Below are 24,911 nucleotides of genomic sequence, written 5' to 3' on the forward strand. Positions count from 1 at the left end.
CCCCTACCTTGTCACAACGCAACTGGCTCAAACGCATTAAGAAAGAAAGAAATTCCACAAATGAACTTTTAACAAGGCACACCTGTTAATTGAAATGCATTCCAGGTGACTCCAACCTCTTGAGGCTGGTTGAGAGAATGCCAAGCGTGTGCAAAGCTGTCATCAAGGCAAACGGCAGCTACTTTGAAGAATCTCAAATATATTATATATTTTGATTTGTTTAACCCTTTTTTGGTTACTACATGATTCCATGTGTTATTTCATAGCGTTGATGTCTCCACTATTATTCTACAACGTAGAAATAGTCCAAAATAAAGAAAAACCCTTGAATAAGTCGGCGTGTCCAACCTTATGACTGCTACTGTACGTCACATCTCTTTCCTGCTCATAGGCTTGAATTGTTTCAGACCCGTTTCATTGAGAGTGCTTGATTGTTAAACCTGAAGTTTGAGCTACTTGTTTTCACAAATGTTGTCCAGCTAATAGAAATGGCTAATAGAACAGTCCGGGTAGTTAAATGCTCACAGTTTAATTGACGTCCTATTTTAATAAGGATGACGAATTGGCTATCTGACTGCCAGGGGTCCTGCAGCAATTTGTTGTATTCAGCCAAGAATAACATTACTGATATAACTTGACTGATCACTCCCTGTCTTTCTCTTCTTCTCTCTGTCGCTAGGTTTGCTTGTGGTTTGTACTCCGACTTTTAGACGCCTGGTCTGAAATGAGGTGCTTTAAATGTTAAGTCGGTTGAATCATTTAGTGTTGTACCACTGTCTGCTACTCTCTTCCAGCATGTCGTAGCCTATGAGCATGGAGATGATACATAATGAGGTATACTGGAAGCATAATTTAAGATTGCGTGTGTTTTTTAAGTGTGCTGGTACTACCATGGGAATGTGGTGCTTATCTGGGTAAACATTGTAGTTCCCTAAACTACCAAAAAAAAGTTTAATGTCAGATGTCAGCAACATCAAAAGTTGCCTGTTTGGGTGTCATTTTTTTTGTGAGGCTTAGAATCTGCAAGATTACCTCAGTTTTTATGATCCCCCACTGTAAAATATTCATGAGCTGGATCGGTACAGATGATAATGATTATATGCACATTTACTTCGTGCTCGCTCTTAGCCAGCAGTGTTATTATGGTAAGAGAGCGTGTCTATCATAGCAGGAAAATGTAATGAGACAGTTGTAATTACTGCCAGAGTGAATACCTTGTATGAAAACACGGACGCACCCACCCTGCTCACGCATAATCAGTCTCTTTATCCGTCATCTGAGAGATTGTTGTAGAGACGTATGGAGATTTGAAGGTAAAACATGGAAACATGCACAAGGCTTTTGTTATTACCAACACAAGGCAATGTCAATCATCATTCTCTCCTTGAGGAATTGGCTGAATTTTAATTACAGCTGGTTAGGTTGTTAGATTGTGTAATGTTTGTCATTCATTTGATGAGCATACACAGATTATTATTATATATTTTTTTTACATTCTTAAACTATTCCCAAAAATACAACTTTATTGCCGCTAAAAAGGTTAGTCTATGGAATGTTTCTGGTCCTTCTGTTTATAGTGGACCAGCCAGAGGGACATGCAGTGGTTCAATATCCTACCCTCTACTGGTGCTGTTTGGAAGGCCATATCTCCTGGCCAGCACCCCTTTCATCACACTCACACATCCCTTCCCCGTATTACTGTTTGTGAGACCAGCTTTCCCCCTCTCAGAAGAAGCAGTCTTCCCAGGACAGGACTCTGCATGGAAGATTGTGAGAGTTTCCAAACATTCCTCTATGGAGCATCTGCGGTTCTGAGAGTTCTTCTGAGAGTTCTGAGAGCAGCCCATCACATCCAGATGAGAGTCATTGACCCTGCTCTGACCCCTCCTCCTCTCCATCATTCCTCTCTGACACCAAGGGACAAAAACAAGGTTCACGTGCCAAGTCAGGGGTTTAGAGTACGATGCTTAGGCCACATGTGTAGTGGATAACCCCTAGCTCCTTATCCCGGGCCTGACAGTGGTGGCCCGGGATAGGGAGCTGCAGTGAGATGGACCTCAGCAGTGGATGGTGTTTGACCCCTATCATGCAGACAGCTACTCCTGCCAAAGTCCCAATTTTAGTTGTTGCTTCTATGTCTCATTGAAATTTAAATGTCCTTCTTGTTCGTTCCACAAGTCTTAGCAATATCCGTATTTGGCTTAAGTCTACTGGAAGAGTTCTATTATATTTTGACTCGTTTTGATTTTGTCTCATTTCCATACTCAAAATGAGGGCACTAAAGCTACAGTTTGTGCTTGCATTGTTTTTTTGTTCGCTTAAGTTTGTTTTGTTTGTCAGGGGCCTGGGTATTTGTATATTTTTCTTAGTACGGATAATAAACTGCCAACTACTACAAACAAACCGGGTGGAGTTACACGCTGATTGCTGATGAAGTTCTTTGTTAGTACAATGATAACCTCTCAGAATGAAGGCACTTTCTCCAATAGCTGGGCGGAGAGAAGAGTGTTTGAATAGGACCTCAAGTCAAAGCACATAGTGATTACCATCCATTAGCAATTTTTCCCCCCATAATTATTGTAATAGTTTACCTCTCTGTGGCCCAAACCTTTTGTTACGCCTTGGTTCCGGTCTTTTATTCTTCTGTTTTTAATCCTCTCCTACTCAGCAGAATTTACTATTTTGTAATTCTTTACTAATTGCAGTGGAGGCTGACTACAGGAAGAAAAGGTACATTTTAGTATATTTAATTGTGACCTCATCGCGTCTGTTGCAGAGGATGCTGGATGAAGCAGAGTTGGGGATGAAAGGTGGAGAGGTGAATCAGTCCCTGACAGAAACCTTGTAGGGATGAAGAGTAGGCAACCTGTTCCCTTCGTCTTTGAATATTTAAAATTCTGTCTCCCATTCATATATGAGAGAGGGAGAGAGAGAGAGACTTTGCTGACAGAACGCTTCCTGTTCTGATCCTGACAAATGAGTTGACTTTGAATTTGCCAACTCCCCTACAGATGAAACACCAGTCTTAACACAAGGTTTTCACTTTGCACTGAACGAGCTGATTGTGTGTTTGTGTATGGTTTATTTCAATAACGCTGTGATATTTTGAGTAAGTTCGCTTGGTCTTTGTGCTATTTGGTGCATGATAATTGGACATTTTAATTGGCACTGTCAGGGTCAGGTTGTGCACTTCAGAACTCCCCAGCTCTATAATGTCTGAAAACCTAATTGAAACTACAGATGAGAGCGAACCGTGGGGTAAATCGTTTCATGCCAAATTGCTGGCATTTGTTGGTCTCTGTCAGGAGTTGTTATTTTCTATGGAGGTCTTCATGTAGCTGTGGTCTATTTATAAACCTGCCATTTGATAATCATCAGGGGCTAAGCTGCATACGCCGTTGTCTCTCTATTTTATGCACTAGTATTATAAGCAACATATTCCATTGCCTTGATGGGTAATGTGAAACGTAAAAATTGGAAGGGGGTTTGTTTGTTTGTTTGTTTCATTGGGAGAGTTTCAAACATACTGTCAGAGATGGCACCTTGCATCCCACCTTTACTGATGTTACATCGCGCCTGTGTTTTATCAGGTTTTTACTGTGTTAGGAATGTGAAACGGGGGGAGGCCACGGGCGTTCTGTGAACTGAAATAAACAAGTGAATGAATTGCCTGTCAGTAGTTGATGGTGTGTCTCTGAGGCACAATGCCTATACTGTAAGCGTCAGGATCATTGGGGTTAAAGCTATAACACAATTGTTCAAACCTGGGATGAAGACATATTTACATAATGTGAGTAATCTTCCACCTACCCAATAATTGATCCATGGAGATGGGGAGATGTCTGAGTAAAGGTACATAGTATACAGTACATGCATATTATAATATAGCTAGAAATCAAATCAAATTTTATTTGTCACATACACATGGTTAGCAGATGGTCCTTGACTAGTCTCTCAAAGCACCTCATGATGACGGAAGTGAGTGCTACGGGGCGGTAGTCGGTTAGCTCAGTTTCCTTAGCTTTCTTGGGAACAGGAACAATGGTGGTCCTCTTGAAGCATGTGGGAACAGCAGACTGGGATAGGGATTGATTGAATATGTCCGTAAACACACCAGCCAGCTGGTCTGCGCATGCTCTGAGGGCGCGGCTGGGGATGCCGTCTGGGCCTGCAGCCTTGCAAGGGTTAACACGTTTAAATGTTTTCCTCCTGATACAGAGATGCAAAACTACTGTAGTCGGAGAGAGGGAAACATTCACGCGGTGGGAATCACTGACACTTTTCTTAACTAGGACACTACTTCTCTCTCTCATCTATAGTAAGATACAAGTACTCCCGTGTGGTATTTCTGGCCTTGATATAAAGCAAACTGCACAGAGCACTCATAAATCAATGGTGAAGTAGGCTGTCCTGTTTTTTTTTATTGTTTTTTTTTTTACACAATTCGTATAAGCAGGACTTTTACTCACTCACTTTATTCAAATGTTTTAATATGACCATATTTGTTGTAACTCAAGATATGCCGTAATAGATATGTAACTAATAAAGATAGATGATGAACTTAAGACATTAATGGGGATTTTGCTACCAGCAACCAGTCACATGAACAATTCGATAAGTCTGATGGAGCATCATGCAAATGCCTTGTCTTGTCATACTGCAAGGGTCCAAGGGGACTTGGGATATCCCCCCCTAAATGCATCGAACTTTCCCATTATATATTCCCATCCCTGTACCGGAGTAATGAATAATGATACAGATTGTCAGCTATTCTAGTCCTTCTCCGTCAACCAGTCCACGACTCCTTAATCTGTGTACCGTAGATAATGATCCATTAAGGGAAATCAATTTGGCTTCACTGATACAATTTAACACAGCAGTCAACGGACACTTTCTGTTGGTGTCTAGGAGTTTGGTATCTCTCTGTGTGCTCAGTGTTAAATCATGATGAGGACTTGAGAGTATACCCATGTTTTACATTTTAGCAGATGCTCTTATCCAGGTTAACTTACAGGGGCAATTAGGTTTAAGTGTCTTACTCAAGTGCACATCAACAGATTTGGTCACCTAGCTGGCTCGGGGATTCGAACCAGCAATCTTTCGGATACTGGGCCAACGCTCTTAACCGCTAGGCTACCTGATGACTCACTGGACAATGCTTAGCCATGGAAAATGTACATGGGAATGGTAATCATCAGTAGACATCAGTGATAGGTGGTATGATTTGATTATTGCTGCAGGTTCCAAATGGCTGGACTTGGACACTGTATGTCTAATGATCTTGTTTAGCAGATATAGTAGATTCGGTAATAAAGTGATACAGGGTTTTTAATTAGGCTCACATTTTAATGTTAATGAGCAAATGGAATATTGTCGATATTGTTGATATTCTGTCATTATATGAGACTGTTTGTGTGGCAACCCAAGAGAGGTATTCCATCCTGACATTTAAAGCTTGTTATTTTCTCTATCTAATGTCTTTTTGCTGTCTCTTTCTCAGCCCTCACTAATGTGAAGCTATGGGCCATCGACCGCCAGTGTTTCCAGACCATTATGATGAGGACGGGCCTCATCAAACATGCCGAATACATGGAGTTTCTAAAGAGGTGGGCTCCTCTCTCACTCTCTCTCGCTCTTTCCCTCTCTTTTGCTCCCTCTCTTTCTCTCCCTCTCTTTCTCTCCCTCTCTTTCTCTGTCCTCCACCTCCCCTGAGATGCCATTCGAGCGAGGACTGTCCCTGACAGTCACAGAATCACCTTCCCCCTCTTCCCATTTCCTGTCACTGATGTCTGGGTGCACTGTTCAACAAAGACACTTGCTGGATGCATGTTCAAATGAGCATCAGGTGATTGTGCACTTCAGGTCTTTTACACTAAATCTATGTGTTACCACTTGGAACTGTTAAAACACCAGTTTATTGATCATTATCATACTATGTTTGATATCACTGTCCTCTTTCTGTTCACACAGCTGAGTCTAATCCATGCTAACCCATTGGCTGAGACTTTACATATTGATTTCACATTTCCTACTTTCTCAGCTTCAGACCTGCCTTCTTTTAACTTTAAAAATCATTTTTTTTGTGTTTAATATATAGTGGGCTTACCAATGGGTTTTCTGCTCTATAACAAACAGCATTGACGTCCCTCTCAGACCAATATACTTACTCTCAGTAGACATACACAATACAGTAGATGATGAAATCCCCCTTTTCCTCCAGTGATGAAATAGGTAATTGAGGAAGAATGTTGCACCTATCTCTCATCCCAGCTGTGCTTTTTACTGGATGTTCTGGACCCGATGATATCACATGCAGGGAAAGAGGAAATTGATTTGGATGAAGTTGGCTTTTAGTGGTAAAATAAGATGCCTTTCTCCCCACGCATTGGCAGCTACAGCCGACTGGTGCATAGGGGAGGAAGTCTCAAACAATCAATAAAGTCGTTTGACTTTTAATGGCTCATGTCATGTGATCTCTGAAGATGCACTCAATTTGTAAGAAAAGATACCTTTTGTGTCACAATATTTGTGAGGTAGCTTCTGTCAGTGCATCTCTTCAATGTAGAATGTCAAATATCAAACGCATCAAACGCATCCATTTCTGAAGGAATAGTTTCCGTGGTAACAAGCAACAATGTTTAGAAGAGACTCGGAAGTTGTCAAACTGCCAGATTGTGTGTGTTTGTTTGTGCCCTCGTATGCGTTCCCGCATGTTTTTTTTTTTTGTGTGTGTGTGTGTGTGTGTGTGTGTGCGCCCATGCATGTGACCGCCCACGTGTGAGTGAAGTCTCTCTCGTTGAGGAGAGAGCATGCCAGAGGTATGTAAATATCTTTGAATCTGCCAAGAAAGCCTTCTTGAGCTTCCTGGGAAGGCTTAGTATAATTGGAAGCTGCTCTCAGGCTCAACCTTAAACTAAAACCCTGTCCACATGTGAACATTGAGCTGTGGCTTACGGCTGTGGTGATTCTGCACAAACCTCGCCCCACTTCAGACGATGCTGGTCTTAAGGGAGGGTTAAAGCACGTGCGAGAATTGGTATGCCGCCACAGCTGTGCCTATATACATACACCTGTGATGTACTTGTTTTATCTTCTCTCTCTTCAGTCAGTCATACAGATTCCACTCTTTCATGCAATCTGCTGTGCTGGCTTTTACATGGATTCTGCATACATGCTCTGCTAGTGCATTGGTCTTTTGGTTTACTTAAAGAGATAGATAGACAACAGAGGGAGTATTGATGATGAGAACCTCGTGAATAAACCGTATGTATCAGTTGTGACCGATGCTTTGTGAGTCATAAAGCACCACAGCACCTAGTGTTGTTCACCAGGCCGAGAACAGCATGACCTGTTGGCTTCACCTTCTGGCTGAACTCTCCATAATAGCTAACTCTCACTCCCTCTCCCCAACAGTGTTCCAACATTCCAAGGCCTTTCAGAAGAAATACTCAGCAAGCTAGCCGATGTTATGGAAGAGGTGAGTTTCCAAGGTGTCCTGTTTGAACTGTGTTCGTGGCAATGGTGATTTACGTCTATTTCATTGACTGTGTAATTGAGCAATTATTTTATGAACCACATCATTACATAATGAAGAATTGATGGCCTGGAAAACTCCTAAGGATTATTATACTGTGGATATTCACACTTTAAAATAGGTTTATCTGGAAATGTAACTAAACTGCAATTTGTAGTCATTGCAATGTTCATACTAGTGACAGGGATTTTCAGGTCTCCTGTCCTGGGCTGACAGAGCCATTTTAATTGATTTGAGGTCTCATCTGTAGACAGTAGCTCACCAGACACAACCTGAGGTAAAAACTCACTGACAACTTCTAACCTCTGGTCTGACAACCTCTGGTCTGACTCTGACTGCAATAATATCTGTGTATAATTAGGAGACCACGTGACATGACCAGGAAGAATATCCCAATTAGACTATAACCAGAGCCCAGATTTACAGTTTTCCTAGTCAGGTCACATGGTCAGGTCCCTCTGATCAGAAAATCAGAATGCTATCAACAGTGTGTCTAGTTTATTGTTGTTAACTCTAAATGACCTCTTGCCTTAGATCTATGAGTAACAGAGAACAATTATAGTTGTAATCCCAACCTCCGAGCAGATCGCTAAGCCTCTTATTATTTACTGGCATGCTGATGGTTCCCAAAACTGTGGTAAGTGGTCATCAGGACCACTCGAGCATCTCAGACATATTACATTAGGTATGCAAAAATTGTATCTCTACAGTCTTTCGCCTCCAATTTTTAAGCTAGTTAATTTCAGAACAAGCAAATGAGCTCTCTGATGTTCGTTTTTAATTGGATGACTTGACCTCCAGTATCTTGTTTCCAAAGTTTCCAAAGAACATTTGGTAATGAAAACCACATAAATACAATTACGGCATGCTTTCTCTATCAAAGTCAAATGAAGTATTAGCACAAATATCACAGGGGATTTCTTCCTTTTTTGTATTTAATTTTTTTTTACCTTTTATGTAACTAGGCAAGTCAATTAAGAACAAATTCTTATTTACAATGACGGCTTACCCCGGCCAAACCCAGACAACACTGGGCCAATTGTGCGCTGCCCTATGGGACTCCCAATCACAGCCGGATGTGATGCAACCTGGAATCAAATACATGTCATGGTTATCTTAGTGTATTGGATCAATAGAGGATTGGCTCCATTACGAACACACAGCCTTATTTCTAAACCAACCAATAGAATGTATCTTGCCATGTTTTGTTCGTTAAAGTGTTTTTCATTGGCACCAACTGCTGCTTCTGAGTCACCCTGACTTCCTCAGCCCTTAAAGAACCACAAAGGAATGACATACTTCATATGATGAAACAGTATTTGGGGTTGCAGTCATATCACAATCGTACAATCCACTCCATAGTTCCCTAGGTGTTTCAGATGCATACAACTTGAATGTATATTCTGTTTCTATGTTCAGACACAGAATGCTCTATTGGTTACCAAGACACTATCCCTCCGACTGACTGAAATAAAACACGAGGAGAACCCAGAATGTTCAACCAGTTGAGAGCATTGAGCTCCAAAGGGGGCTGATGATAAATGTGCGGCCATGCAGCGTGGTGGAGTTGGGTTACCCTGTAGGAGTGGGAGCGGGGGCTCTTCCCAGGCATGAAGTGCCCAGGGCAGGCCAACCTCTCCCCTCAGGCATCCTCTCTGATCCCCCTTCCTCTACAGTAATCCTGCCTGCTCGGTCTCTGCAGATAACCCACGCCTGCGAATGTGTGTGTATGTGTGCTTGCATGTGTGTGCGGGTGCGATTAGTTAAAGAGTGGACACATCCCCAGAATACGCTAGAATCAATCAGACCTAATGCACCTGCAGAACGATCAAAGAATGGTATTCAGCATGGAACAATACAATGCAGACAATCTCCTTGCCCAGTTTGTTTGTTGTCATGGTGATTTGCCTAGACTTGAAAATGTGATTGTAAAAATGGCATATTGCTGGCATATTGCTAATTGCCTTCCTTTATTTACCTTCCATTTACACGAGGAAACTCAGTGGTGAAGGTTACAAATGAGAACATTCGGGAACCTCAGGCAAACCCACTTACCAACAACATCTGTGATGCGTGGCATTTCATTGAAGACTCTGAGATGTTTCTCATTACTTGCTGTCACTCATCATTTCAGTCGGAAATCTGCAAAGATCTATCTATGTGAATCCAGAGGAGTGTTGTAGCGTGTGTCAGTGCGTGGAGGCAACTAATTCAAGTGGTAATGTTTTCCTCCAAAAGATGTGATGTGGAGGCTTCTTTGTGACATGGGGGCTGGATTATGGAACAAGCTCCTAGAGCCTTGCAGTGTAGGATAAGGAAAATACTACAATAGGCTGAGAGAGGCTGGACTGAGGGCTTGTAGGCCTGTTGTAAGGCAGGTCCTCACCAGACATCACCGGCAACAACGTCGCCTACGGGCACAAACCCACCGTCGCTGGACCAGACAGGACTGGCAAAAAGTGCTCTTCACTGACGAGTCACGGTTTTGTCTCACCAGGGGTGATGGTCGTACTGCTCGTTCTGTGCATGATTTTCTGCGAGACAGGAATGTCAGTGTTCTGCTATGGCCAGCGAAGAGCCCGGATCTCAATCCCATTGAGCACGTCTGGGACCTGTTGGATCGGAGGGAGAGGGCTAGGGCCATTCCCCCCAGAAATGTCCGGGAACTTGCAGGTGCCTTGGTGGAAGAGTGGGGTAACATCTCACAGCAAGAACTGCCAAATCTGATGCAGTCCATGAGGAGGAGATGCACTGCAGTACTTAATGCAGCTGGTGGCCACACCAGATACTGACTGTAACTTTTGATTTTGACCCCCCCTTTGTTCAGGGACACATTATTCAGTTTCTGTTAGTCACACGTCTGTGGAACTTGTTCAGTTTTTGTCTCAGTTGTTGAATCTTGTTATGTTCATACAAATATTTGCACATGTTAAGGTTGCTGAAAATAAATGCAGTTGACAGTGAGAGGACGTTTCTTTTTTTGCTGAGTTTACTACTCATTGGAATGCCCATTCCTTAGCAGAAACCGCTCTAGACACAGGGGGTTTATTTCAATTTGGGAGAAAGAAAAACAAAGTCTGGGTCAGCCCAAAAAGTAATGTTCCCTTTAAATTAGCTATTGATTTTTGTTCTTCTCCGTCTTCATGGATTTTTCCCATGCAGTTTCAATGAATTCTGTTGCCATTTTCTTCCAAGCCTAAAAATATACTAAAGCAGAGAAATAAACTAGAAAGCGCTGTTGAAAGACAGTTCCCCTTTGTCACTGCTGATGACTGATCCTCTCGACCTACTCTAACTGGTAAATAAATACTGACTAGGATAAACACTCTTTACTCTAAAAAATAAATTGGTGAGCTGTGTTTGTTTAACATCGTTTACTGTACAGTCATTCCAGAGCTGGAGAAACATATAGTATACACAGTACCATGGTGCCTGGTATGTAGGAACATATAGTATACACAGTACCATGGTGCCTGGTATGTAGGAACATATAGTATACACAGTACCATGGTGCCTGGTATGAAGAAACATATAGTATACACAGTACCATGGTGCCTGGTATGTAGGAACATATAGTATACACAGTACCATGGTGCCTGGTATGAAGAAACATATAGTATACACAGTACCATGGTGCCTGGTATGAAGAAACATATAGTATACACAGTACCATGGTGCCTGGTATGAAGAAACATATAGTATACACAGTACCATGGTGCCTGGTATGTAGGAACATATAGTATACACAGTACCATGGTGCCTGGTATGAAGAAACATATAGTATACACAGTACCATGGTGCCTGGTATGTAGGAACATATAGTATACACAGTACCATGGTGCCTGGTATGAAGAAACTGTACAGTATCAAGAATGTTAACAATGCAGATATGAATCATGGTGGTATCAAACCCCCCAGAATCATACGATGGATGTGTGTCCAAGCAGGCAGCAGTTGAATTGGGAGTAGAGGTTTATTTTTAATTCCAGACATCTGGGCTTGGTCAGCTAGGGGAGTGGGCGGCCATTCCCCGTTCCCACACTGTTCTGTTCTGGCCCATACAGAGCAGAGCATGTCAATAGTTCACTGTTTTCCATCTGATGTGTGAGGGTAATTAAGCAGCTACAGATGTAGAATCAACATTTGATCGCACGGTTGCAGGAGAACTTTCTTGCATTGCAGGAAATGTAAAACTTGTGGTGTATTTGATGTTTAAGAAGGCTTGTGAAAGTCCATTAATCCACACAATAATTCACATTTCCTTTTGCTGCGGGATTATTTTCCTGCTTTAGCAAACTGGCTCAAATTAAGATGCTACACCTGTATCACCAATCGATGGGTGGCAGACGGGTCACATGCTAAACTAAAGAGGAATGAAAAAGGAATGTTACCACAACCTGTCAATCATCATTGAATACAAAAGATTGGAAATAATGCAATCTATTTATTATTTACATAAATTATTTTATGCATAGTGATGATACATAAACTACAGGCCATGATTTCCCCTTGATAAGCCTGCCCATTATACCAAGGAATCTCATTTCCGATTTATGACCCTTCCCTTCCTTTATTGAAATGGTTCTGCTGTCTATTTTAAATGAATATGGAGGCTTCGAGCTCCAGTTGATCTCTTTCTTCTTGATGCATGAAAAGTCAAAGTTACTGGTTATTACCAATCCATAAAAACCTGCTATTATCTACTCTTAACCTCAGACCTATTTATCTATCAGGGCTAATGTACTTTTATTTGAACACAATCATCCCTACTGTGTTTCATTATACCTTCCACCAAAGTCTGCTTAATCTAGTGCTACCTGTATAGGAGCTCAGTTGACTTCCTGCCACAACCGAACAGTGGGAAAAGAGCAGCTAAGCCATGTCTGGAGTCCTATAGCCTGGGGGACCTGACTCTGAGCTGTTGCTGTGTGCTTTTCTTCCTCCCCGGCCTACAAAGAGGTGTAATGAGTTCGCACTCCGGAAATATATTGCATAAAGCTTACTTCATTATTCATTACTTTCTTTTTTTCTTTTCTTTTTTACTGCGTCATGGATCGATCACGCAGACGTTTCGCCTTTACAGCCTTCTTCAGTGTCTAGGTACAATTTATTTTCATTCAAAACAGCATTTGTAAAGCAATACAGTTGAGCAGCAGGTGCTTCTAATCAGGGTGGCCACTCATCGGCCAATCAGGGACGTGGCTTTTCTGGTCTATCTGTATACAAATTAGTCGCGAAGAGATACAGAAACATAGGGTAGGGGAGCGGTGCACGAAGGCCAACTCACAAATCAATCGGCGCAGGTGTTCGCTCATCTAAATACCTCACATCAATTCATGAGATAGCCCCCACAATGTACATCAGACAAAGCCATTCATAAATATGTGGGGCCAACTCATAAACGTTATGCAACATCTGATATGGACAGTGTTCTTATAACAGTCTAAATGTGGCTTATAGGATCTATTCTTCATTCAAACCGTGTGGAGATACAGAATGTAATGTATATATCCACACTTCTCTTTGGAGTCATTTGTTGTCATAGTTACCTCCCCTAAGTGGTGGGTATACTTTTTCAATCAAGACGCAACGCAATTCATTCATAGAATGTTCTACTGTTCTATGAAGCGTCTCGCAGCTGGCGAGGTGAAACCTTGACGTCTAAGAGCAGATTTACGTTCTCCAAGATGTACTTTCAAGGTGCGAGATTAAAATAACCCAAATGAAATGTCCGGAAGGGAACTCTGAGGGTAGTCCCTGATTGGTCTTTTAGAACTGCTCAGTGATACACAATAGTACCCGTCAGGGGGAGAATGAATGACAACATAAATGATATGTTAACAGAACATGAAATGAAAAGGCTCATAGTTGATTTTACTTATCACCCAGCAGTAGATGTTAAAATGTCTCTCCTTCCTTCTTCATCTGAACACATCTGAGCAGAGGGAAGGGGGGGGGGGGGGGGTAATGATCAGAAACATGTCACTGCTTGAAAGGGAAACACTTCACATAGGAGCCCTGCTGCCAAGGTCTGATGTGATGCAGCAGCAGCCCTATATCTATGTTTCAGTCCCAGTCTGATAAATGCAGGCTGTTTCAGTCAGAAAAAAGAGAATGTATCATTTTTAACATCACAAACTGATATTGATGTCATTCTTGTCTTCTTTGGTCTCATTTGTCAGCACATGGTCTGTGTACACAGTGATTTGATTTTCCTAACTGCTATTCTGCATTGGGGCAACTGGCGGTGATTCAACATGGTAGTTGCGTGCCTGACAGAGGCCTGTCCTCAGCCAGACCTCTTCGTCCAGTTCAGGGCGGTGCTGAGTGACACTTCTCTTCCTCTCCTTACAGACGCACTACGGGGACGGGGAGTACATCGTCAGACAAGGAGCCAGAGGAGACACCTTCTTCATCATCAGCAAGGGCAAGGTGAGGGAGGACACCATCAACATCATGTAGACCAACCATTCCATTTTATGAAGAGAGGTGCATGTATTAACGGCAGAGGTGCATGGCGTCAGTGGGGCTAGCCAAGGAATGTCTGCAATGGTGATTACAGTAGAGGTTAGTTCAATGTCATTAAGAGGTGATCTTATCCTCCTGAGGGTATATGCTCAATTTGTGATGGAACTCCCTGCCGTTAAATCGGAATTGTTGCTATTTTAAGCTGTCTTTCCCCTTCCGTGTGGGTTTCGGAATGAGGCCCCTCTATTAAAGCATTGAATGACTGCTGATCTCTTTTCTGACAGGTTAATGTCACCAGGGAGGATTTGCCCAATGACATGCCTGTGTACCTGCGAGCCCTGGGCAAAGGAGACTGGTTTGGGGAGAAAGCCCTGCAGGGGTATGTTGATTCATTTCTGAAAAGGCCATAAAATTGTTCAATACTGAGTGAAACCTACTTCTTTCCAATCTCCTCCAGATATAGTATGTAAGTGATTGGAATATGTCATACCGGTATGTAACACCCCATTCTGCACATTCAGTCCAAGATCACTTCATCGGGACCAAGTGGAAGGTAGAGAGTAAAAGAGAGAGAGAGGGAGGGTTTGAGAAAGAGGGTTCGGATAAGAGTGAAGAGGTGATCAGGCCACCACACTGTGTGTCTATCATAGTGAAGAGCCCCACCGTGTCCGAACAGTCAGCAGCCTCTCTCAGATCACACTTAAGGGAAAGTCACCCCAAAGTTCAGCTTTTCACATATTACAATTCCCCCGCTGTTGCATATTGTTAACCTGTTAGAGGCCATGGAGGGAGGCACTATTGCTGGAGAGATTGTATTGTGGAAGAGAGGTCGTATGGAAAAAGTCAGATCAGTTGATCAAGTGGTGTGTATTATGAAGTACTGCATCACATTTGATGTAAAGTTATGCAGGTATCATCAAATCAAGATCAAATTTATTTATATAGCCCTTCGTACATCAGCTGATATCTCAAAGTGCTGTACAGAAACCCAGCCTAAAACCCCAAACAGCAAGCAATGCAGGTGTTGAAGCACGTTGGCTAGGAAAAACTCCCTAGAAAGGCCAAAACCTTTCTAGAGAGTAACCAGGCTATGAGGGGTGGCCAGTCCTCTTCTGGCAGAACATGGCCCAGATGTTCAAATGTTCATAAATGACAAGCCTGGTCAAATAATAGGTCTGGGACAGGTAGCACGTCCGGTGAACAGGTCAGGATTTCATAGCCGCAGGCAGAACAGTTGAAACTGGAGCAGCAGCACGGCCAGGTGGACTGGGGACAGTCATCATGCCAGGTAGTCCTGAGGCATGGTCCTAGGGCTCCTCCGAGAGAGAGAAAGAAAGAGAGAAAGAGAAAATTAGAGAGAGCATACTTAAATTCACACAGGACACCGGATAAGACAGGAGAAGTACTCCGACACACAAACTACTGCAGCATAAATACTGGAGGCTGAGACAGGAGGGGTCAGGAGACAATGTGGCCCCATCCGATGATACCCCCGGACATGGCCAAACAGGAAGGATATAACCCCACCCACTAGAGGGATATCTTCAACCACCAACTTACCATCCTGAGACAAGGCCGAGTATAGCCCACAAAGATTTCCACCACGGCACAACCCAAGGGGGGCACCAACCCAGACAGGAAGATCACATCAGTGACTCAACCCACTGAAGTGACACACCCCTCCTAGGGACGACATAAAGTGCACCAGTAAGCCAGTGACTCAGCCCCTGTAATAGGGTTAGAGGCAGAGAATCCCAGTGGAAAGAGGGGAACTGACCAGGCAGAGACCGCAAGGGCGGTTCGTTGCTCCAGAGGCTTTCCGTTCACCGTCACACTCCTGGGCCAGACTACACTCAATCAAATGACCCACTGAAGAGAAGAGTCTTCAGTAAAGACTTAAAGGTTTATTTTTTTTATATTTTTTTATTTCACCTTTATTTAACCAGGTAGGCTAGTTGAGAACACCTTTATTTAACCAGGTAGGCTAGTTGAGAACAAGTTCTCATTTGCAACTGCGACCTGGCCAAGATAAAGCATAGCAGTGTGAGCATACAACAAAGAGTTACACATGGAGTAAACAATTAACAAGTCAATAACACAGTAGAAAACAAAGGAGGGTCTATATACAATGTGTGCAAAAGGCATGAGGAGGTAGGCAAATAATTACAATTTTGCAGATTAACACTGGAGTGATAAATGATCAGATGGTCATGTACAGGTAGAGATATTGGTGTGCAAAAGAGCAGAAAAGTAAATAAATAAAAACAGTATGGGGATGAGGTAGGTGAAAATGGGTGGGCTATTTACCAATAGACTATGTACAGCTGCAGCGATTGGTTAGCTGCTCAGATAGCTGATGTTTGAAGTTGGTGAGGGAGATAAAAGTCTCCAACTTCAGCGATTTTTGCAATTCGTTCCAGTCACAGGCAGCAGAGTACTGGCTTTAGGGATGATCAGTGAGATACACCTGCTGGAGCGCGTGCTACGGATGGGTGTTGCCATCGTGACCAGTGAGCTGAGATAAGGCGGAGCTTTACCTAGCATGGACTTGTAGATGACCTGGAGCCAGTGGGTCTGGCGACGAATATGTAGCGAGGGCCAGCCGACTAGAGCATACAAGTCGCAGTGGTGGGTGGTATAAGATGCTTTAGTGACAAAACAGATGGCACTGTGATAGACTGCATCCAGTTTGCTGAGTAGAGTGTTGGAAGCCATTTTGTAGATGACATCGCCGAAGTCGAGGATCGGTAGGATAGTCAGTTTTACTAGGGTAAGCTTGGCGGCGTGAGTGAAGGAGGCTTTGTTGCGGAGTTTGCGTCTCTCACATGGGTAGGCAGACCATTCCATAAAAATGGAGCTCCATAGGAGAAAGCCCTGCCTCCAGCTGTTTGCTTAGAAATTCTAGGGACAATTAGGAGGCCTGTGTCTTGTGACCGTAGCGTACGTGTAGGTATGTACGGCAGGACCAAATCAGAGAGAAAGGTAGGAGCAAGCCCATGTAATGCTTTGTAGGTTAGCAGTAAAACCTTGAAATCAGCCCTTGCCTTGACAGGAAGCAAGTGTAGGGAGGCTAGCACTGGAGTAATATGATCAAATGTTTTGGTTCTAGTCAGGATTCTAGCAGCCGTATTTAGCACTAACTGAAGTTTATTTAGTGCTTTATCCAGTTAGCCGGAAAGTAGAACATTGCAGTAGTCTAACCTAGAAGTAACAAAAGCATGGATTAATTTTTCTGCATCATTTTTGGACAGAAAATTTCTGATTTTTGCAATGTTACGTATATGGTAAAAAGCTGTCCTTGAAACAGTCTTGATATGTACATCAAAAGAGAGATCAGGGTCCAGAGTAACACCGAGGTCCTTCACAGTTTTATTTGAGACGACTGTACAACCATTAAGATTAATTGTCAGATTCAAAACAGAAGATCTCTTTGTTTCTTGGGATCTAGAATAAGCATCTCTGTTTTGTCCGAGTTTAAAAGTAGAAAGTTTGCAGCCATCCACTTCCTTATGTCTGAAACACAGGCTTCTAAGCGAGGGCAATTTTGGGGCTTCACCACGTTTCATTGAAATGTACAGCTGTGTGTCATCCGCATAGCAGTGAAAGTTAACATTATGTTTTCGAATGACATCCCCAAGAGGTAAAATATATATTGAAAACAATAGTGGTCCTAAAACGGACCCTCGAGGAACACCGAAATTTACAGTTGATTTGTCAGAGGACAAACCATTCACAGAGACAAACTGATATATTTCTGACAGATAAGATCTAAACCAGGCCAGAACTTGTCCATGTAGACCAATTTGGGTTTCCAATCTCTCCAAAAGAATGTGGTGATTGATGGTATCAAAAGCAGCACTAAGGTCTAGGAGCACGAGGACAGATGCAGAACCTCGGTCTGTTGCCATTTACCACCTTCACAAGTGCAGTCTCAGTGCTTTGATGGGGTCTAAATCCAGACTGAAGCCATTTCGTATACATTGTTTATCTTCAGGAAGGCAGTGAGTTGCTGCGCAATAGCCTTTTCTAAAAATGTTGAGAGGAATGGAAGATTCAATATAGGCCGATAGTTTTAAATATTTTCTGGGTCAAGGTTTGGCTTTTTCAAGAGAGGCTTTATTACTGCCACTTTTAGTGAGTTTGGTACACATCCAGTGGATAGAGAACCGTCCTATGTTCAACATAGGAGGGCCAAGCACAGGAAGCAGCTCTTTCAGTAGTTTAGTTGGAATAGGGTCCAGTATGTAGCTTGAATGTTTAGAGGCCATGATTATTTTCATCATTGTGTCAATAAAACACTTGAGTGTCTCTCTTGATCCTAGGTCCTGGCAGAGTTGTGCAGACTCAGGACAACTGGGCTTTGAAGGAATTCGCAGATTTAAAGAGGAATCCGTAATTTGCTTTCTAATAATCAGCTTTTCCTCAAAGAAGTTCATGAATTTATTACTGCTGAAGTGAAAGCCATCCTCACTTGTGGAATGCTGATTTTTAGTTAGCTTTGCTAACAATTAAGTTGGAAAAATAGGATGATCGAGCAGCAGTAAGGGCTCATCGATACTGCACGGTACTGTCTTTCCAAGCTAGTCGGAAGAGTTCCAGTTTGGTGTGGTGCCATTTCCGTTCCAATTTTCTGGAAGCTTGCTACAGAGCTCAGGTATTTTCTGTATACCGGGGAGCTAGTTTCTTATGAGAAATGTTTTTAGTTTTTAGGGGTGCAACTGCATCTAGGGTATTGGGCAAGGTTAAATTGTGTTCCTCAGTTAGGTGGTTAACCTATTTTTGTCCTCTGACGTCCTTGGGTAGGCAGAGGGAGTCTGGAAGGGCATCAAGGAATCTTTGTGTTGTCTGTGAATTTATAGCACGACTTTTGATGCTCCGAAAGCCTTTTGGAGTGGGTCTGTGGACTTTTCCATGTGAATATTATAGTCACCAAAAATTTGAATATTATCTGCTATGACTACAAGCTCTGATAGGAATTCGGGGAACTCAATGGGGAACGCTGTATATGGTCCGGAGGCCTGTAAACAGTAGCTATAAAAAGTGATTGAGGCTGCATAGATTTCATGACTAGAAGCTCAAAAGACGAAAACGTCATTTTTTTTTTTGTAAATTGAAATTTGCTATCGTACATGTTGGCAACACCTCCGCCTTTGCGGAATGCACGTGGGATATGGTCACTAGTGTAACCAGGAGGTGAGGCCTCATTTAACACAGTAAATTCATCAGGCTTAAGCCATGTTTCAGTCCGGCCAATCACATCAAGATTATGATCAGTGATTAGTTCATTGACTATAATTGCCTTTAAAGTAAGGGATCTAACATTAAGTAGCCCTATTTTGAGATGTGAGGTATCACGATCTCTTTCAATAATGACCGGAATGGAGGAGGTCTTTATCCTAGTGAGATTGCTAAGGCAAACACCGCCATGTTTAGTTTTGCCCAACCCAGGTCGAGGCACAGATACGGTCTCGATGGGGATAGCTGAGCTGACTACACTGACTGTGCTAGTGGCAGACTCCACTAAGCTGGCAGGCTGGCTAACAGCCTGTAGCCTGGCCTGCACCCTATTTCATTGTGGAGCTAGAGGAGTTAGAGCCCTGTCTATGTTGGTAGATACGATGAGAGCACCCCTCCAGCTAGGATGGAGTCCGTCACTCCTCAGCAAGCCAGGCTTGGTCCTGTTTGTGGGTGAATCCCAGAAAGAGGGCCAATTATCTACAAATTCTATCTTTTGGGAGGGGCAGAAAACAGTTTTCAACCAGCGATTTAGTTGTGAGACTGCTGTAGAGCTCATCACTCCCCCTAACTGGGAGTGCCTACTTTATGTGAGATGTACAGATGAAAGACAAAAGGAAAAATGCTTCCTCAAATTGTGTTTATACTCTTTGTTTGTAATGGTTTCATCTCACTGTGTTAACCTAAGAAAAGCTTTTCCCTTAGCATGACAGCTACTTGTTGTCCAGCCATTCTTCTCTGTACTTTTATAGCTGTGGAACAATGCTATTTAGGTCATTGGTCCTAAGGTGTAGAAAGCAGCAGCTATCACACTGATTAGAACAGTCTATCAATGAAGACCTGGGGCTCCTTCTTTCACTCAGTCAGTCAGTCATTGAGTCAGTGTGGTGTGAGGACAGTTATACAAGATGGCGTAGCAGTCGGACATGTGTTTTGTCTTCTCCCTTGTAAATATCATTTTCCTCTTTTTTTTCTTGTGTATATTTTAATCTCACTTTCCATGTACGGACTGAATATACTCTCCTGCAACCCGCCTCACCCAATGTGGTACGGATCTGCTATTTTTATACTTTAGAACCGGAACCCCCATCAGCAGCTAACCAGCTACTAGCTACTAGTTAGCCACTGCTAGTGTTCTTCACCATTAACTCGGACACCAGCCAGCCTCAACCTGCCATTCTGCACAGAGCGATAGCGCGATATCCTTTTTCTCTACCATATCTCCGGATTCCTACTGCAAGTCCTGAACCTTTACACCGGATCATCGCATCTAGCTAGCTGCTATCCGAATGGCTACTCCTGGCTAACGTCTCTGTCCCGAAGCACCAGTTAGCCTTGAGCTAGCCTCCAGTAAAGCCCATCTCCCGGCTAGCCAAAGAGGTCTACCAGCTAATTCTTGGGCTACAATACCTCTTTTCCCATTTGACCTGGACCCTTTACTTCCGACACAGAGCCCCCCCGATCCATCACGACTGGTCTGCTGACGTAACCGTCTGAGGTGGTTTCAACAGGCTCTTCCGTTGTGACATCGCTGAAGGCCCTTCTGCTAGCCTCGGCCCGCTAGCTGTCTGAATTGCCGTGTCTCCCTTAGATAGCCCTTTTGTTCCACTGGTGCCTCTAGAGACAAAACCTCTCTCATCGTCACTCAATGCCTAGGTTTACCTCCACTGTACTCACATCCTACCATACCCTTGTCTGTACATTATGCCTTGAATCTATTCTTCCACGCCCAGAAATCTGAAATCGTTTACTCTCTGTTCCGAACGCACTAGACGGACAGTTCTTATAGCCTTTAGCCATACCCTTATCCTACTCCTCCTCTGTTCCTCTGGTGATGTAGAGGTTAACCCTGGCCCTGCAGCCCCCAGCACCACTCCCATTCCCCAGGCGCTCTCATTAGTTGACTTCTGTAACTGTAAGCCTTGGTTTCATGCATGTTAACATCAGAAGCCTGCTCCCTAAGTTTGTTTTATTCACTGCTTTAGCACACTCCGCCAACCCTGATGTCCTAGCTGTGTCTGTATCCTGGCTTAGGAAGACCACCAAAAATCCTGAAATTTCCATCACCAACTACAACATTTTCCGACAAGATAGAACTGCCAAAGGGGGTGGAGTTGCAATCTATTGCAGAGATAGCCTGCAGAGTTCTGTCATACTATCCAGGTCTGTGCCCAAACAATTTGAGCTCCTACCAATCCACCATTCCAGAAACAAGTCTCTCACTGTTGCCACGTGTTATAGACCCTACTCAGACCCCAGCTGTGCCCTGGACACCATATGTGAATTGATTGCCCCCCCATCTATCTTCAGAGTTTGTCCTGTTAGGTGACCTCAACTGGGATATTCTTAACAGCCCGGCCATCCTACAATCTAAGATAGATGCCCTCAATCTCACACAAATGATCAATTAACCTACCAGGTACACCCCTAAATCCGTAACCATGGGCACCCTCTTAGATATCATCCTGACCAACTTGCCCTCAAAATGCACCTCTGCTGTCTTCAACCAGGATTTCAGCAATCACTGCCTCATTGCCTGGGTCCGTAATGGGTCTGCGTACAAACGACCACCTCATCACTGTCAAATGCTCCCTAAAACACTTCAGTGAGCAGGCCTTTCTAATCGACCTGGACCAGGTATCCTGGAAGGATATTGACATCATCCTGTCAGTAGAGGATGCCTGGTTGTTCTTTCAAAGTGCTTTCCTCACCATCTTAAATAAGCATGCCACATTAAAAAATGTAGAACTAAGAACAGATATAGCCCTTGGTTCACCCCAGACTTGACTGCCCTTGCCCAGGACAAAAACATCCTGTGGTGTTCTGCATTAGCATTGAATAGCCCCCGCAATATGCAACCTTTCAGGGAAGTCAGGAACCAATATACACAGTCAGTTAGGAAAACAAAGGCTAGCTTTTTCAAACAGAAATTTGCAATCTGTAGCACTAATTCCAAAACGTTTTGGGACACTGTAAGTTCATGGAGTAGGAGCACTTCCTCCCAGCTGCCCACTGCACTGACGATAGTTAACACTGTCACCACCAATAAATATATGATAATCGATCATTTCAATAAGCATTTTTCTACGGCTGGCCATGCTTTGCACCGGCTACCCTTACCCTGGCCAACAGCCCTGCACCCCTGCAGCAACTTGCCCAAGCCCTACAAATCAGCTGGGCAAGACAATCTGGACCCTGTCTTTCTAAAAATTATCAGGCAAAATTGTTGCAACCCCTATTACTAGCCTGTTCAACCTCTCTTTCATATCGTCTGAGATCCCCAAAGATTGAAAAGCTACCGCAGTCATCCCCCTCTTCAAAGTGGGAGACACTCTACACCCAAACTGTTATCGACCTATATCCATCCTGCCCTGCCTTTCTAAAAATCTTCGAAAGCCAAGGTAACAAACAGATCACCGACCATTTAGAATCCCACCATATCTTCTCCACTATGCAGTCTGGTTTCGGAGCTGGTCATAGGTGCACCTGAGCCACGCTCAAGGTCCTAAACGATATCATAACCGCCATCGATAAAAGACAGTACTGTGCAGCCATCTTCATCGACCTGGCCAAGGCTTTCGACTCTGTCAATCACCGCATTCTTATCGGCAGACTCAATGGCCTTCTTAAATGACTGCCTTTCCTGGTTCACCAACTGCTTCTCTGATAGAGTTCAGTGTGTCAAATCAGAGGACCTGTTGTCCGGACCTCTGACAGTCTCTATGGGGGTGCCACAGGGTGCTGGTGGTTCTGTGATCCACCTCTACGCAGATGACACCATTCTGTATATATCTTGCCATTCTTTGGACACTGTGTTAACTAACCTCCAAACGAGCTTCAATGCCATTCAACACTCCTTCCCTGGCCTCAAACTGCTTATAAATGCAAGTAAAACTAAATACATGCTCTTGAACCAATTGCTGCCCCGCACTCCCTCGCCTGATGAGCATCACTACTCTGGTTTTGACTTCGAATATGTGGACAACTACAAATACCTAGGTGTCTGGTTAGACTGTAAACTCTCCTTCTAGACTCACATTAAGCATCGCCAATCAAAAAATTTAATCTAGAATCGGCTTCCTATTTTGCAACAAAGTTTCCTTCACTCATGCTGCCAAACATACCCTCGTAAAACGGAATATCTTTCTGATCCATGGCGATGTCACTTACAAAATAGCCTCCAACACTCTATTCAGCAAACTGGATGTAGTCTATCACAGTGCCATCCGGTTTGTCACCAAAGCCCATATACTACACACCACTGCGACCTGTATGCTCTCGTTGGCTGGCCCTTGCTACATATTCGTCGCCAAACCCACTGGCTCCAGGTCATCTATAAGTCTTTGCTAGGTAAAGCCCCGCCTTATCTCAGCTCACTGGTCACCATAGCAGCACCCACCCGAAGTACGCGCTCCGGCAGGTACCATATATTTCACTGGTCATCCCCAAAGCCAATGCTTACATTGACGACTTTCCTTCCAGTTCTCTGCTGCCAATGACTGGAACGAATTGCAAAAATCACTGAGGCTTATATCTCCCTCTCTAACTTTAAGCATCACCTGTCAGAGCAGTTTACCGATCACTGTACCTGTACACAGCCAATCTGTAAATAGCACACCCAACTACCTCATCCCCATATTGTGATTTATCTTCGTGCTCTTTTGCACCCCAGTATCTCTACTTGCACATTATCATCTGCACAACTGTCACTCCAGTGTTAATGCTAATTTGTGATTATTTTGCCTCTATTGCCTATTTATTGCCTTACCTCCCTAATCTTCTACATTTGCACACCCTGTACATAGATTTTTCTATTGTGTTATTGACTGTACGTTTGTTTATGAGTAACTATGTGTTGTTGTTTTTGTTGCACTACTTTGCTTTATCTTTGCCAGGTCGCAGTTGTAAATTAAAATTTGTTCTCAACTGGCCAAATTCAATAATGAAATACATCAGGGATTAAGCTATATGATGGGTTTAGAGGAGGCTATGACCACTGACGGAGCGTTTTGATTCTTGGAGTCGCGTAGCCCATTGGGAGAGAGGTAGTCAGGGCAAAGTCAGTAGTGAGTCTAGGGGCTGTTCTGATTGGCTGACTGGAGGCAGTCAGAGATCGGCACAGTGGCTTTGTGGCACAGTGACCTGCTCCCAGCTCAAATTAGAGGAGACGAGAGAGGAGAGAAAGGTGACAGTGTCAGGCTATGATTGAGAGTGACAGTGCCTCCTGGTGTTCTCTCGTGTTTTTAGACATTTTTGCAAATGTATTGAGAATGAAATACAGAAATATCTCATTTACACAAGTATTCACACCACTTAGTCAATACATGTTAAAATCAACTTTGTCAGCGATTACAGCTATGTAAGTCTCTAAGAGCTTTGCACACCTGCATTGTACAATATTTCCACATTATAATTTTTTTAATTCTTCAAGCTCTATCAAGTTGGTTGTTGCTAGACAGCCATTTTCCAGTCTTGCCATAGATTTCAAGCCGATTTAAGTCAAAACTGTAACTAGGCCACTCTTTGGCTTGAATACCTAGCGTCACGTCTGGAGGAAACCTGGCACCATCCCTACGGTGAAGCATGGTGGTGGCAGAATCATGCTGTGGGGATGTTTTTCAGCGGCAGGGACTGCGAGACTAGTCAGGATCGAGGGAAAGATGAACGGGGCAAA

At 43.4% G+C, this 24,911-nt stretch overlaps 1 protein-coding gene across 6 annotated transcripts in view; it reads left to right on the plus strand.

Moving 5' to 3' along the window:
* prkg1b (protein kinase cGMP-dependent 1b) overlaps positions 1-24,911 on the plus strand; it is a 164,515-nt gene that overhangs the window by 102,435 nt on the left and 37,169 nt on the right. For all 6 annotated transcript variants that reach the window (XM_031804930.1, XM_020460655.2, XM_031804929.1 and 3 more), the window contains 4 exons: positions 5,501-5,606; positions 7,414-7,477; positions 13,889-13,966; positions 14,287-14,381. In XM_031804930.1, coding sequence (XP_031660790.1) covers positions 5,501-5,606; positions 7,414-7,477; positions 13,889-13,966; positions 14,287-14,381 — 343 coding nt within the window. The remainder of the gene's footprint in view (positions 1-5,500; positions 5,607-7,413; positions 7,478-13,888; positions 13,967-14,286; positions 14,382-24,911) is intronic.

This window comes from Oncorhynchus kisutch, linkage group LG25 (assembly GCF_002021735.2).
Source record: "Oncorhynchus kisutch isolate 150728-3 linkage group LG25, Okis_V2, whole genome shotgun sequence".
NCBI classification, from domain to species: domain Eukaryota; kingdom Metazoa; phylum Chordata; class Actinopteri; order Salmoniformes; family Salmonidae; genus Oncorhynchus; species Oncorhynchus kisutch.